At 37.1% G+C, this 16,229-nt stretch overlaps 2 protein-coding genes across 4 annotated transcripts in view; both read right to left on the bottom strand.

Moving 5' to 3' along the window:
* drd3 (dopamine receptor D3) overlaps positions 1-13,432 on the bottom strand; it is a 31,158-nt gene extending 17,726 nt beyond the window's left edge. For 2 of the 3 annotated variants that reach the window (XM_024279628.2, XM_024279629.2), the window contains exons 1-2: positions 12,364-13,431; positions 10,711-11,043 (exon numbers count right to left, since the gene is read on the bottom strand). In XM_024279628.2, coding sequence (XP_024135396.1) covers positions 10,711-11,001 — 291 coding nt within the window. In that variant the 5' untranslated portion in view covers positions 11,002-11,043; positions 12,364-13,431. Of the gene's footprint in view, positions 1-10,710; positions 11,044-12,363 lie in introns of all 3 variants that reach the window. The other variant, XM_024279630.2, reaches the window with a different exon arrangement.
* A 1,784-nt stretch (positions 13,433-15,216) lies between these two features.
* The window catches only part of si:ch211-161h7.8 (thiosulfate:glutathione sulfurtransferase), a 1,745-nt gene continuing 732 nt past the window's right edge, over positions 15,217-16,229 (bottom strand). The window contains exons 3-4 of the mRNA XM_024280167.2: positions 16,067-16,229; positions 15,217-15,505 (exon numbers count right to left, since the gene is read on the bottom strand). Of these exons, the coding sequence (XP_024135935.1) occupies positions 15,451-15,505; positions 16,067-16,229 (218 nt within the window). The 3' untranslated portion in view covers positions 15,217-15,450. The remainder of the gene's footprint in view (positions 15,506-16,066) is intronic.

The following is a 16,229-nucleotide window of genomic DNA, read 5'->3' as shown; positions in this document are numbered from 1 at the left end:
CCCCCCTCCTCCCCCTTGTCACCAGTTTGTCATTTATTGTATTTGTCTGTGTTAAAAATACGTCTTTCACCTGCAAATTTAAACCTTAAAATCTGCATTGCGAAATCAGGAAGTCATTGTTGATGGTTTAAGGTGATCACCACAACACTGCTTTGAGAAGGGGAGGGGGCATTGCAGCAGAAGCTGAAAGTTCCAGGGATTCTAGTGTTAAATCAGGGGTCTCAAACCTTTGGGGTCTGAATCCAAAGCTGGTACAGCCACCCTAACCCTAACCCGGCACTGGACCTGCTACCAGATGCTATACCAGAGTACCGGATGCGAACCATTACCAGATTAGGGTCAGAGTACCAGTAGTGGGTTAGGGGTACAGGTACTGGACGCATCCCGAGGACCAGTTCGCGTCCAGTATTATATCCGGTACCATATCCGATACCGCATCTCGTGGGTTGCGGACCCTTGATTTTATGAACAGATAGTTCATCAAAAAACAAGTTGGGGACACTCAAAACATCAAAAAGTGATGGGGTCCTTAACCAAACGTCAATATGTGACGACTTGAGGATGAGAGTGTGTTGGATATGGAGATCTCCATTCCAATACTTTTGAAGTAGAACTCTTTGAAATAAATAAACATGATCTCTCAACATCATCTGTCTTCCATATATCGTAAATGAGATACAGTCGATGCTTCCATGTAGCGATGAAGCTCAAATTTGGCGGTAGCTTCTCCTACATGTGGCAGGAACGATTTGTTTATAAACACATTTTTGGACAAGTACTGAGCATTGATTTTTAATCGCATCGAAAGAGGCAGCAGATACACATCTGACATGAGTTGAAGAAGAGGTAGCAGATGCGAAGTTGACGTGTGAAAAGTGTCGTACTTTAATCCCAAAGGTGTGACTTATATATGTTTTTTTTCTTCTGTATTATGCGTTTTTGGCTCCTGGGACTTATACTCTGGTCCAATTTATACTCCAAACAATACAGTAATTGTTATTACTTTTAACTCAGTTAAGATAAACATTTCAGGTACAATAACTGTAAGAAGCATTAGAGATTCGAGTTCCTGGAAGGTTAAACCAACTAACATATCACCCCTCTACCCGCCTCAGAACATTAGAATTCGACTTCGGCTCAATAATGCCCTGCTATGACAGAGATAAACGGTTTCCAAGTGCAGTTGTTTCACTCCTGATTTGTTCAAATCCACCATGAGAACACACAGCCGCCTAAACAGAGCGGTGATGGGCACACAGGAGTACACACAGACTCACAAAAGTGTATAAATTCAGCAGTTTCTCCCTCACATAGTTCAAGAATTGCATACATACAAAGATATTCATAATCCCAGGAGTGTTTTCTTTAATGTTGTAACATCAACTTCTTGTTTATGCTGTTTATGGATACTTTTATTTCCCCTTTAACCTGCTGTTGACAATTACACAACAACATTATTCCTGGAATTGTAAAAATGTTTCAAATGCTCAATAAAAGTTTGAACAATATACATTTAGTTTATTCAGTTTTGTATATAAAATGTTACATTCAAAATATGTGTGGGGGGTTTAAGGCAATAAAAACCAACAATAGAGCTGCATCCTGGGAGGTTGAAACATTACTTTTCATCATAAGGCTAATGAAATAATATTGGATCACGGAATTGCAGGGATAAAAATTACACATTTCGAATTGTGTATTAAGTGGACTCATAAGTCATTTGACCTGGAGGCGTTAATAAAACCTTACCTTTTTATTATTTTACAAATGGGGAACGAGTACAATCTGAGTGCCTCTAAATCATAGAAAAAACAAATAATGTGTCCTTTAGTGACACATTCAATTGCCTTGCAATATTTGACTCAGACAGTAAACATGATTTCTTGGAAAGTTTGCCCCTTGAATGACCAAGAAAGAAATCAAGATGTGGTGGCAGAGGAAAAGAAAAAGCCTGCGGACATGTTGGAATCCCGAGCTAGGTAGAGGACAATTTTAACCCATTTTTTGTTCTTTTTTCAGACATCAATTGTGTTTGAATTCCCTAACTACTTAGTGCACTATATAGAGCGTTTGTCATTTTGTAGCTATGTTCAAATTAACAATTCCAAAATTCAGAGCCCTGGAAATTTCTGGGTAAAAACTAGTGTGCATCAGTGCGCACTAGACTAGCGAATACAGACCACAATGCATTGCATTTGAACAATTTATCGTTTGAAAAAAATGTTTAAACTTTTGTTTTTTTAATAAACTATTCAAGTTTTCATCATGAGAGCATAATGAATTTAGAAATAGTCTGTAAAATGTCATAAAAAGTCAAAATTATGTTAAAGTCCTACCCAGAAGATCTTTTGATCTATTGTGAGAGCATTTCCAGAGTTTTTTTTATTATAAATATGCTGCTTTTAGCCAAAATTGGAAAAAAGTCTGTTGTTTTTCTAGAATATAGTTTCTGCAGAGCAGCAGTAGTTCATTAGAAATTCAACTGAATTGTGGGTGGGACCAATGGCAAGGAGCAACCCCGACCCCCCTTTCCATCACCCAAAATCCTTGACCCAGAGTCCTTGTTTACACACCATCCCGCTAGCTCACAGCCAAAAATGGCGAACAATATTAGAGCCATCCAGCTGCAGTTTGGAACCAGATGTCAGCTCAGACATGGAAAACGGAAACGTTCACGGATCTATTTGTCTACAAGTGGATGCATCAGAATGGAGCGGAGCAGGGAGCTTGTGTGTCACAAATACAACCTTTTTCAAACTTCATTTTGTCCCCGATTTGAACAAAAACTCAGAAATGCAAGTTTAAAGTTAATTTTCTTAATTTATGTACTCCTTTATTAGAAAAATCTCATTGTAACAGTTTTAAAATATAAAAACACCCTTTTTATTGGAGTGTGTTGTTACAATTCAGGGCATTGGATAGTCCCACAATAAATAGGCTATTGCAATTATGAAAAAGTGAGGAAATTCTGACATAATCATCGACTTTGGTGTAAATTGTTAATTATTAGTGTTTTTATTAGGTTAGAGATTCAGAAAAAAAAAACATAGCCATTAGAAATGTACACATCAGAAATGCTTACTAAACCGGGGGGGATTAATCCACAAAGCAAAGGGATTTTTGTAATTATGACAAAGCACTGTGGGGTGAGTTCAGAATGAGACAAAGCTCTTTTTGGCTCCAAGATGCTAAGACTATATTTATGTCAGCACATGTGATTTGCAGCAAACGTAGGCGTGCCTCCTCCTCCTCCTCCTCCTCCTCCTGCCTTGACGTTCTGTCCTTCCCTCAGTGTCTGTGCTTAATTGCAGGAGTGGAAACACCTGCGTGGAGCCGGGCGTCCAGCTGCAGCCTTTCAACAATCAAGCCCCTGAAAAAATGCCGCCCCGCTGCCATTTTCAAGCTGGAGTTCATGCTGTTCTTCACGCTCCAGTTACGTCCAGCCTTTGCTGTTCTCGCCAAATTCTTCTTTGTGTTAATATTTTTATTATTAATATTTTCTTTCATTTTTGCTTGATTGGTCACTTGAGCTCCTGGTGAACATTACTCTCTTGTGCTTTGATCCAGCCTTCATTCATTCAGTCTTTTTTTAATTAATAATAGTTTAAACTTCTTAACTGTTTGCATAATTTATTTTTTCCATCTGTGTACTATAGTCAATGAAAAAATAACGTGCAATTTATCCACTTATATGTTGAGTCTTATTGTTTGAAAATTGTGAAGTGCTACCACAGGACCAACATTTTAAGTCCCTCCTTATACTGTTTCATTCCTTTTGATTGTAAAAAAAAAAAAAAATATCTTGTCATGTGTGATGTATGTTTGAGTTTTATGTACTGCAGGAACCTACTGAAAAACAGTTGTTAAACTGAATCAAGCCAGGTTATTTTTTTTTTCAATCTTTTCCTTGTTAATAAATCAAATTAAATCAAACTACCACAGCTCCTCTTTCGATTAAAAAAAAAAGTGAGCATCCAAATTACGTTTAAAAACTCATTCCGATCATCTTTTGATTTTTTATTTTATTTTTTTAAGCGTCATCAGTGGTCTTTTAATTATTATTATGTTTTTGGGCTAATTCCAAAACCCTTTTTTATGTTTAGTAAATCAGATAAAACTGCTACAGTCCCTCTTACGGAAAAAATAAATAAATAAAAAGATGAACATGGTCTCCGAATTAAGTTAAAAAAATGACTCTTGGTCGTCTTTTGCTCCTTTTAGTGTTTTTTTTAATAATTATCTTGATGATTTTAAGCAAAATCCCAAAACGGTTTCCTGTTTAATAAATCAAATCAAACCATTAAGGTTCCTCTTTTGATTAAAAAAAAGTGAGCATGGTCTCCAAATTAAGTTAAAAAATTGCTCTTTTTAAGGCGTCATCAGTGTTTTTTTTTAAATAATTATCATGATGTTTTTAAGTAAAATCCAAAAACAGTTTCCTGTTTAATAAATCAAATCAAATCAAACCGCTAAGGTTCCTCTTTCAATTAAAAAAAAGTGAGCATGGTCTCCAAATTACATAAAAAATCCATTCCAATCATCTTTTGATGTGTTATCGGTGGTCTTTTATTAACTATCATGTTTTTTTTGGCAAAATCCCAAAACCTTTTCCTGTTTAATAAATTAAATCAAATCAAATCTGCTACAGTTCTTCTATGGATTAGAAAAAAACACCAAAAAGGATCGAAAAACACACCTGTGTGTACATGTTAGTGTACATGTTAAAAGTGTGAGCACAAGGTGAGCGTGTCGACTCTGAGGAGCTCGGCGGATTCCTCACACTGTCTATATTCCGCTCGTGATCTATACTACCAGCAGGAGGCTGTTCTCTGTGTAGAAAGGCACAGCAGGAGCACAAACAGTTGGTGCTCTGGGGGCTCAGATGAAAAGTCAGAGTGAAGAAAAAAAAAACAGTTTTGATGAAATTATTGGATTTTAAGTTTGGACTTTTCTAGGAGAAGAAAAACGTCAGTGAACAAGAAAACCTTGTAAAGTTTGGCTTTAAACATTTGTGGAGATTATTCAATTTTGATAAAATGCAGTAAACCCTGTAAAAGTTTTATCGTTGTTCACTTCATATTATCATTGAAGGTTGTTTAATTAGAAATAAATTTTAAAAAATCAACAAAATATTCAAATTCTTTGTTTGTAAAGCATTGGTTTATTACATTATGATTTGTCCAAATCACCTTCAGTAAGCTACAGATTGATGGAAATGCTACAAGTGCTCATCACCTTTGTGAAGCACCTTCAATTTATTTCCAATTACATAAAAATATGTTCTTTAGTGGTTTTTTTCCATTCAAAGTGATGCTAAATAAGTGGAGTCGGGATTACATGGTAAATTTTAAGTATGGTTAGGGATACAATTCACTTTTAGGACACAGTTTTGTATCATTTTATGATTTGAAAAACAGCAACATAAACCAAAAATCCAGAAAAATCTGTACTTTATAATAAGATTCCTTAATAAGCTTTAGTAACACATTCATAAACTTCAATAATGTCTTTATGGGTTATTAGTAAGACATTTATTAGCAAAAAACGTAAAAACGTATGTTTTGAGTATATTTTTGGAAACATTATACGTATTAAAATTATTATTCTAATTAGTGAACAGGATAAGTTTTGCCAGTGTGAACTGTATGAGGGCGTTTGTTCCGTTTTCTCCAGATGTTTCCTTTTTGCATGGTCACATATTGGGAGGCTCCAGAGCTTTCCAAAGCACAGAGCCAATCTTCTTCCTGAGTTTGCTCAGCTTCTTCGCGTCACTGGCTCTGACGCCCCAACCCATGACTATAAATGAGCGCACCCTCCGTCAGTCTCCTCAGATATTATGCATTTCTTGGAAATCAAGGAGAATAATCCACTCAGCTTGTTCTTACAACGGCTTTTCTCTTGTATCGGTAGCCCAGTTTTTTTTTTTTTGTTTGTTTTCTTACAGGAAACATGTTTGTCTTTTTAAATAGCATCGATCAAAGGGGAACAAATGTGACACTTAGACGCACTCCATAAAGACAATCCTGTTTTTGATGTTTTCAACATGTATTCTCACATGATTGAGGACATATATAAAGAATATTAGATTAAAGGTATGCTTCTGAGTATTTCTTAATTTATTATTAGTTGTAAAGGGCCCTAAAAGGATGATGGGAAAGGAGTGCAGGCTTACTCCCCGTCAACATTTCAGAGGCAAATTTTTAATGAACTTCAGCCACTCTGCAAAAAACTATGTCTCAGAAAACAACGGAGAATTTTTTATTTTGTCCAAAAACTGCATCCATTAAAATACCTCTTTTAACAATTTTTAAGTAGATCAAATGGAATTTTAAGACTTGTACAGCAAACATGTTGGTTTATATGATTGTTATTAACTAGGGGTGTGTATATGCAAGAGTCTGGCGATACGATACAAATACCGATACTTTTCTCACGATATGTATCACGATACAAACAATACCAGAAAAGTTTTTCACATTTATTTAGAAAATAAATAAGAAAAAAAACTTTACCTAAATATATAATTCATCATTTATTGTAGTAATCGTAAAGTTATTGGTTATTAGTGGTTTGGGTGGAAAACAAAAACGAAAGACGCCAATAAATAATTAATTAAATATCATCTTGTCAGCATTTTAAATCAATATAAATAAATGAAGTATTTTGATATATAACAAAATCAATTTTTCCCTACACCCCTAATAATAACTCCTCTTTAGCCAAACTTCTCATATTTTCACTTTAATAATTTACTTATTAACGCTAAAGTGAAGAACATATGTGAAATATATGGAAAACATGTTTTTCTTTAGTATCTAAGCAAGCAAACATGATGAAATACATATGGATTTACCATCTGTGCTGTTTACAAAAATAAAACAACATATTTATATATGCTGTTTAAGTGAGGGTGCTCTCACACACATCAAGGTAATACAGAATGATCATCACTAAGAGAGATGTGAGTTTATCTCCTGCTGAAAGGCTACAAAGCATCTGACGGAGGCGTTTTAGCTGCACATGCAGCTGCTGCTTTAAATATTTACAAGATCTTAAGTTTCTTCTCTTTGAATGACATTTGAAGAACATCCAGTGGGTGGTGATTTGACATTTTTGTCGCCACCACGCTGACAATGTGACATTCCATAGTAATTACGAGGCCACGCCACACAGTACTTTGAAGAGTCTGCTTTTTTTGTATGTCCCAAATCAATCTGTGCAACCCTCAGACACTTTTCAGACCCTTTTTGCACATTTTTGTTTGGAAAAAATAACGAGTCCTGAATTTGAATGGCAAAAATAAACATATATACAGTTCAATTCTTAGGATTTGAGTGCATTTGGTGATTAAGGGTGGAGGGAACTGCTTCTGGTTGCAAAATCCTGCACAATCAGAGTCAGTGACAAAAAAAAAAAGATTAACATAATGACAGCAGGCATAGTTTTCCTTTTCAAACAGGAGCACCTGTGCAAATGTTAAGTGGACCCCTGTGGTTTCTCAAAAAGATTGTTAAAAGGTTCACAAACATAGTGAGACGTGTGAGGTTTAATCAGCAGAATTTTTCCATAGTTTCAGATATTATTTCTGATGCAAAAATCTGAAACTTTTGAGCAATAAAACTGTTTTTCTCTTGATAATGAAGCTCTGCCTGCCTTGACAGACTAACTTTCACTTTATGAATGGGGCTGTTTTAAGTGGAAGGTCCTGTAGTTGCAGAGGTTGAAAAGCGTCATTTAGGAGGAATTGTGGGAAGTGAGCGCTCAATCTCTGCTGCCAATAGAGCCACTTTCCTCAGATGAAGGTCAAAGCTCAACTCTGTTAGGTGACTTGAGTGAGGACACGTGATTTATCGCCGCCGTGAACAGGCAGAAGGGATTCGTCACCTTTAGACTCACTGCAGAATCAACGACCGACCTGACGTAACAAGCTGTTTCCATTTTTTATTTACTAAAAAACTATTTTTTTCTTATTTTTTATTATAGATAATTTGCAACCCAACTGCACCCTAAAATCTTATTAATACTTTAATTTACCATCATTAGTATAGCTTTCTAATACAACAACCAATAAAAATCATTCAGTCTGACGTAAAAGGAACCACCTGCTGACACTGAAGTAACATTGTCCATTGAGATATCTGCTTATTAAAATATTTAAACTGCAGCCGCTTGGTTTTTTTAGACCTTGTGTGAGGATATCTGCCCTTGAGTGACACATTTGGCTCCTTCAAGGATGCTTCACCAAAGAAGCTCACGCTTATGCATATAAAAGTGGGACACCGTTGCAGTTCATTTTAACCGCGTATCACTTTGATAAAAAATGTGAATGCCGAAATTCACCACTAAATGAAATGTTCTAGCTAAATAGTGACCATAAAGAAGAGCGAGAAGACTGACAGTTAAAAGACAAACTGTTGAACTAGTCAAAACTCAGTAAAAATGTTGAAAGTTTAGCTTTTCTTATTTACAAAAAAAGCAAATTACTTAAAACTGAGAAGGACCTTCCTTCATTTTTAATGTGCTTCCCCAATTAAGCTCAGTTTGAAACCCTTTTCATCATCGTTAAAATCTTCAGATCATTGTTGGAACTCGGTAATGAGCTCCAGCCAAACATTTTCTACCTTCTTTGATTTGGACATCTTTTGGACTGTGAATATTTTTTTAATTTACTTTTTTTTCTAAATCTGACTCAATTTTTATTATGATTTCTGCAGATTATTCTGAACTCTGTATACTTTCATACATCTGTGGATTTTTTACTCCTCGTATGAAATGCTGGACACATTTTTCCCATTTTTAACTACATGTTTTGTTACCTTAAAAGAGATCTATCATAATTGTCATGCCTTTTTCTTTCATTTTTAAGGCACTACTATAATTATATTTCTTAAAAATAAATATATCCCACAGGGAAATTCAGTTTTGCAGTGTGTCTATGACTTTGCAACAGTTGTCTCCCCTCATCCCTCAAAGTGACCTTGTTTCAGTTTGGAGTATTTCTTTTGATGGACATTCTGAATCCTGGACCGCATGAATCAATTTCCTCGCTTTGGGATGAATAAAGCTCTATTCTGTTCTAGTCGTCTGTTAAATTTGTTTCATTTGATTTTATTTCCAAAGGGCATTTTTCCATTAAGGATCAAATGTTTTTTTTTTCTTGAATATAACTAAAGCAATAAAAGTTTTGCTTTTTTTGTACTTTGCCTCAAAGTACTTCTGATATCAGAAAGTGGGTTGGAGTCTGCAGAAAAATCTTGTATATCTGTTGTTGTGCATCTGAAAACTGAAAGTATGGTTGGTTTCACATGTGAAGTACAATGTGAGAGACGAATCTGGTTTATAACTGTTCAACATTTGATTTAACCTAAAGATAAACAAAAAAAATTATAATTACCTCCTAAAGCTGCAAACTAGTTTGTAGCCCTAAAGTTCTGGTTGCTTACAAATCTGCACCCATCTGTCCGTGTTTCTGTGCTTGGATAAAAACCATTCACTGTATAAAAGAACTGGACAGAGTGACCCCCCCCCCCCCATCTTCCAAACAGGAAGTCAAAATCCATTTGGCTTCTATTGAGAAATAAACAGCAATAACAGTATATTTGTAAGAATAACCATTCTTGCTCTGCTACCTTTTTTTAACATGTTCTTGCTAATCCATTCTTTCTCTATTATGTTTTTGATGTAGTTTTCAAGTTATAAACCGACCAATCAGATGCCTCAATAAAAGAAAGTGGTGCCAAGTTGAATGTTTAAAGCATTTGATTGACAGATTCTAAAAGAGCCTTCTTTCTGCGGAAGGGGTGTGGCCTTCTAACATGCTCCCTCCTGATTGGAGAGAGTGGTTGCCATAGAAATGAAGACTCAGACCAATCACTGCTTACTGACGACGTCTGGATCCAACATGGCGACTGAATTGACTTGATTTAAAGTTAAAGTCCCATTAGATGTGAAATTTGTTCTTCGTGTTTGTGGGGTGAGCTGCAGACACAGCCGCGGTCGGGAACCTATAACCCCCCCCCACCAACCCCAGATGAGTGTCAAGCAGGAGGCACTAGGTCCTATCTTTAAAAGTCTTTAGTATGACTTTAGATTTGAACTCACAACAGTCCAACCTCAGGGTGGACACTCTACCACAAGCCCACTGAGCTGATTGGTTGGAATTGAAAGCAAGTCATTTTCTAAATGTGACATAGCACTCGCTCTGTCCAGTACTTATATACTGTCAATGAACATATCTCTAAAATGTAAGCCAATCAAAAGACAGTGAAAGGTTGTCAAATTAGTCCATCAAAAGTAATTTGGTCAAACTTGTCATACATGTTTTTTGAAGCAACAAAGGGTAAAAATGAGCATGATTAGGCTGCTTTAATTGTTTTGCTCCAGATAAAAGTTAGTCAGAAGTTTCTCCCTACTATGCATCGTTCAGGTTTTGAATTCACACAATCAGCTTGTCCTAATATGAAACCATTCTTTTCTTGATCTTCTTTCTCCTTTTCCATCCGATTTCACCATTCAGGCAGATTTGGATTCAACAAATTTAACAGAATCTGACCAGACGCCTGTTTTCTGCTAACAATGATCAAAGCTTAAATAAGACAGTCGAACTCAAGAGCATTTTGTCTGCAAATGGTTACTAAAAATGAATTCAAAACATTAAAAAATGCTTAACAAAAGCAGTAAAATTTGAGGTTCTAACTCAAAGATACTCACCTCCAGGTACACAGCCCAGGGCATGACGAGGGAGGCCACCAGCAGATCGGCCACTGCTAAGCTCACCACCAGGTAGTTAGTGGTAGTCTGGAGTGAACGCTCCCTCAGAACAGCCAGACAAACCAAGACATTCCCAAAAACAATAGCCAGGATGAGCAGCGAATACAGCATGGCGTAGTAGTTGCGCTCTCCGTCATCTTTCCCTGTTTTGTTGGAGCTGTCATTCCTCTCATCCCATCCCAGGTGCTCTGACTCATTCCAAAGCTGCTCTGTGCTGCTAAACATCGCCATGGAGATGTCCCGGTGGCATGGGAAGTGAGATGTTTGGCAAACCTAGCCAAAGAAAGAAGAATTGTTTAGTTGTTTTTTTTTCTCCTACAGTAGAAAATTATATCTAATTAGTCAAAAAAAAAAAAAAGTGCAGAATGATAACGATCAGATGGTAGAGGCATCACGTCATGAGAAAAGCCTGCAGGGAAGCTGCCTCTTAGCAACAGTAGTTGGCTTAACTTGTAGATTTAAAAATAAAGTTGAATTACATTCCAGCATTGATTCTTTTACTCCAAGCATCGCCGATTCCGAAGCTCCAAAACAGACAATATTTGATGTGTTAAACAAACTTTTAAAGGAGAAACTACAAAGCTGGATTAATTAGGAGTTGGCAGTATATTTGGGGCACAGTCAGTAAGGTTACCTCATTATATTAAAAGAAAAGGGTAACAAGCCCCTACAGTGTCTATGAAAACCTCTATTGGTCTTATCCTCACGTCCATCTTTCCTCTCATTTATCTGCAAACCTCCCTCTCTGGTCTGAGTCCAAAAATCTGCTCACACCTGACAGAAAAAACAAACTGATCCATCTTATTTGACTCTGTTTTTTTTGCTTTCAGAGGCAGAAATGCCCACTGAGAGAACAACAAAAAGCATCTTTTAACCTGGCTCACACCCAGGGCTTTAAAGATTTCCAAAGTCTACAATTCCACTCTTGTTCCTGAATGGCTCCAATATCACATTACTGTCCACCAGATAAGCTGAAGGATGCAGAGAAAAGCACTGCTCACTTTCAGGCTTCCTAGAGAGATTTTAGAGCAATGGAAGATAGGGAAAACATTTTAGGAAAAATGCAAACACGCGCGTGATATGTTCATCTGAAGCCACAGTTTACAAAGTACAAGGCTACATCCTGCTTCAGTGAAAGGTTTGTTTATACTTATAAACAAGTGCTAATTAATGCTGATTGTCCACTTCAATGTTTGGATCAGCTCTGGTTTGTACGGCTCTCCCATTGTGCTGCAGTGACCTCCTGTCAGTGAGCATTTACTGTTTCAAAGTATGAAATCTGTTATGAAAGGTGAGATGTGAAGACCAACATGACCAATTAATTGGACATCTAGACCAAATTCCCTTTGATTTTTTTGTGTAAAATTTATTACAATTGCCAGATCATTAATTGAGCTATTCAATCTGACTCCAGAACTCACATGAAACTGTTTTTTGACTAAAAACACAAAAGTACCAACTTAAAAATACATTTTTTGTCCTTTTTTAAATTAATTGGTCAAATTATTATCCTTCACAACACGAGAAAGAAAGCAGCAACAGAAGAAGACGCAGACAGATTCCACCTTTTTCTTAAATAACAGATTGCATTACCTGCTACCGATTTCCAGAAGAAGATTTATCAGATGCCATCGAGAAAAAGCCGAATCCATCCGGAGTTTAAAGTTGTTCCATCTCTGCTCCATCCAACGCCAGCAGCAGCGACGGGAGCGCACGGTGCCATTGCGCACGGGCGAATGCGAAAAGTGGGAAGATCGCTGACGAGCAGCCAAGCTTTTCTCTCACTTCATCTCTTCAAAAGGTCGCCGGCTCTCTCTCAAGGCGAGCGCTTCCACACGCGTTCAGATCTTTGATGTTTGCAGCACAGAGCAGGAGCGCGGCGGCGCGCGCAAGGAGTCGGCACGCAGGTGTCTCCATTTGCGCGTTTTGGTGCAAATAAAGGGAAGATCAAATTTGAGATCAAGGGGGAAAAATAATAATCTGTTCTCTCTAAGTCACAACTTTTATCTTGGGAGTCCCACAACTTGTCGTGACCCCGCATGTGTCTGGGGCGCGCTTTGCTGAAAGCAGCGTTCAAACAAAAATAGCCTGATGTGGCCTCATTAAATAACCAGATGAGGAAGCCAGTCAGACACAGAGAGTGTAAATTGGGTCAGTCTGGAAGGAAAATGTGTATGAATTGTAACACGTTTGTGTTTCTTTGGTCCCCAGAAAGAACTCTATAGTGTTGCTTTTGTCCTACATGTCACTTTGAGCCTTTGTTTGTTGCCTTTTATATGATAAGATATCAGCCCTGCAGGGGCCCATCACTGCACACCCTACTGAGATTAGGAGAGAAGGTGGAGGAGATCCACTTTGAAAAAATAAAAAAAAGTTTGTGGTTAAACTGGAGGAAAAATGCACATTTTTAATCATTCAGCAGATCCTGCTCTTTATGTTCTGACATTAATAAAAACCCACATGGTTCACATTTCCACATATAGGGCTATTTTTAACAGTGGATGCCAAATGCATTGTCAGGCTTCAGTTAAGTGCCTTTTAGAAGACGGAGAGCAGCAGGGAGTTGATGAAGCGCTCCATGTAACCGCAGTAGCTGACAAACAACCACAAAAAGATCATTTTTCAATCCAAACCACCCACCAGTCTGTGATTTAACGAATGCAAAAGTGTCTAAATGTCCTTGATACTCATTGGAAATTCGACCTGTCTTTCTCCTCTTGAGCTGTCAATTGTCTTCAGCTTTGGAATGAGCCCAAATGGGTTGAAAGAACTTGAATCATCACCTGAGAGGTGGTGTTTGACATTCTCAGGACATGGGAAAGTTTGACTCCCATGCTGCAATTCTTCAGTTTTTGACCCCTCCTGATGCATTCCTATATCTAGACAATCAAACAATGAAGAAATCCAGGAGTGCGCGGTCTATTCCAAACTGGCAATTGCTGCACCTGAATTGGTAATTTATAACTCAGAGTGGAACATGAGGCCCAATTGAGGTGCCATTGGTCATAGCCTCCACCAAAGCCATCACCGCCGTCTGCTATTGCTTTCACACTGAGACACAATAAAGAAGACAAACACAGAGAGAGAGAGAGGAAGGAGGGATCTGCTTCTCCTCTGAATGAAGGAGGAGGCCTTCATCAGATGACAGCTGCTCACAGAACCCTCATCATCTGACTCCATAAATGTCTGGACTACAACCAGTGTGAAGGTCAGGCTTCCAAATGCAATAATAATCATGAAAATAATAAAGATTACTGACAATCTTTGAGTGGTAAAACAAATGACTATAAAGGGAATTTCTGACTATTCTCTCAGTAGTTTGCTGCCATCTATTGATCAGTGAGTGGAAATGCTTTTGTTGTTCGTTAATTGTGGAACATGTTTTAAAAGTAATAATTGGGAGAATTTACGCACAAAAAATGTTAAAAAATTTAGAGCACTCCCTTAGATTTCATAGAAACGTGTATTTCTAAACCACACTTCATATCCTCTAGAGGTACACCTATTGTACTTTGATTTCTTCATATGTTGTTCACCTTTCAGCATCTTCTCTCAGGGGGAGCCCCAGCCAATCAGCTTTCACAGATCTGCACGTGTGGTTTTGGCACATTCCCCTCTGGGAAATGAACCCTGGTTTTCCATGCAGCCAACCGAGCCATCCAGCCGCATCCCTGATTTCTAAATATGTTATTTTATTACTACACACAATCTTCAAAACCAATCGCCCAGCTACAAAGTGTAATATTTTTATAGATTTAAGATATTTAAGTAAAAGTTCTCGCTGTCAGTCCTAAATGTTCAAACAGAAAAAGGAAATATGGCTTTTCAGTATAGAGCACCTACAAACTGAAACGTCCTCCCGCTTATGTTTCAACTCTCAAAACTCACTTTGATACAGTTTGACATTAATATGAAGGACCTGGAAATAAGTTCACTTACCTGTAGCTATTTTAATTAATTTAATTCTTTTTTATTTATTTATTTTTTAACTTATTTTAATTCTTTGAATCGTCTTGGGTGCGTGTAATTTTTGCCTCTTGACCAGGACTCCCTTGAAAAGGAGACCAGTGGATCTCAATGGGATTTTTTTTCCTGGTTAAATAAAAGTTAAATAAATTAAAAACTTTGACCCCACAAACAAAATCCTAAGATGAGGGGCTCTTTAAAAAAAATGTATACTGTTAAGGAATAGTTTGGCTATTCCTCTTTAACTGGAGTACCAAACAAAAAATGGTTTAAAGAAAACAAAGTAAGACAGACAGACTTTGTCATAACTTTAGCTAGACTGTCTTCTTCTACACTTTTAGATCTAATCTGCAAAAAAATGAAAACTAAATGAACTTTCATGGACTTTTTTTTTTTTACTATGTGTGTTTTTTCACTTTTTCTTATTTAAAAAAAAATCTAATAAAACCCATATAAGAACAAACCAGTTTAATAGACAGCTTGTAGTTTATATCTTTATTTAGAATAAACAGAAACATTTAGCTCACACAATCAATTTAAAAAACTTGTAACAGTCTAAATGTTATAAAACATCGAGTGTTAAGTCTGTGCAATCTTGTTATACATTCTGTATATTGAATATACCTTTAAAAATGTCACAATAAAAAAACACCAAAGTACCAAAAAAGTTAAAACAAACATATACAAGAGTGTGAAGCAGATTTAAGTCTAGATTCAATTTCCTTCTTGTTCAACCCACTGGGAGTATCCTCCTTTGTAGTGCCGAGCCCTGTAGGGAGGAAAACCATAACAGAAGATATTAACTTAATCGTTTTTTTATACCAACAGATTCTGAGAGCCATAAATCATACATTTAAAAACATGTATCAAAAGGTGAATACAAACCGGTTGAGTTCAGAAAAATAGCATCTTAAAGTCCCGATCATATTTTGATCTGTTAAAGCGTTCCCAGTGATCTTTTAATTCTGATTTTGTTGTTTATAAGCAAAATTTCAAAAAGATGTGTCGTTTTCTAGGAGAGTTTCTGCAGTAGTTTACAAAACATTAGCCTCTGAGTTCCAGGTGGAACCATTGACACAGAGTAAGCCTGCACTTAATTCCCATCATCCTTTTGTTTAATCGCTCTGCCACTAGCTTACAGCCCCTCGGAACCCCAATCTAGCATCACAGGTGGAACAAAAAATGGTGAGGGGCTAAAAGCTAGCAGGAGAGAGCGACTGGCCCGCACATGTTTTAGAGATGAATTTCTAATTAACTACAGCCGCTCTTGCAGAAAATTGTTTTAAAATTGATCAAAAGATGATTGAAGTGTGTCTTTAAGTTGACGTACTTGTGAAATCCCAGCTGGTGTGCAATCCCCAAAGCCTTGAAGCTCCTTTTTCCACTTCTGCAGTGGAACACGATGTTGCCGTCCTCCTTCTCTGGAGCTTTCACCTTGAACCTCTGCTCAAAGTGATCAGGAGGAAGCTGCAGAGACTCTTCAAGGACTCCCA

The sequence above is a fragment of the Oryzias melastigma genome, linkage group LG20 (assembly GCF_002922805.2).
Source record: "Oryzias melastigma strain HK-1 linkage group LG20, ASM292280v2, whole genome shotgun sequence".
Classification (NCBI taxonomy): Eukaryota; Metazoa; Chordata; class Actinopteri; order Beloniformes; family Adrianichthyidae; genus Oryzias; species Oryzias melastigma.
Note: the sequence above shows the minus strand (reverse complement) of the source record. Positions and strands in the feature narration are given on the sequence as shown.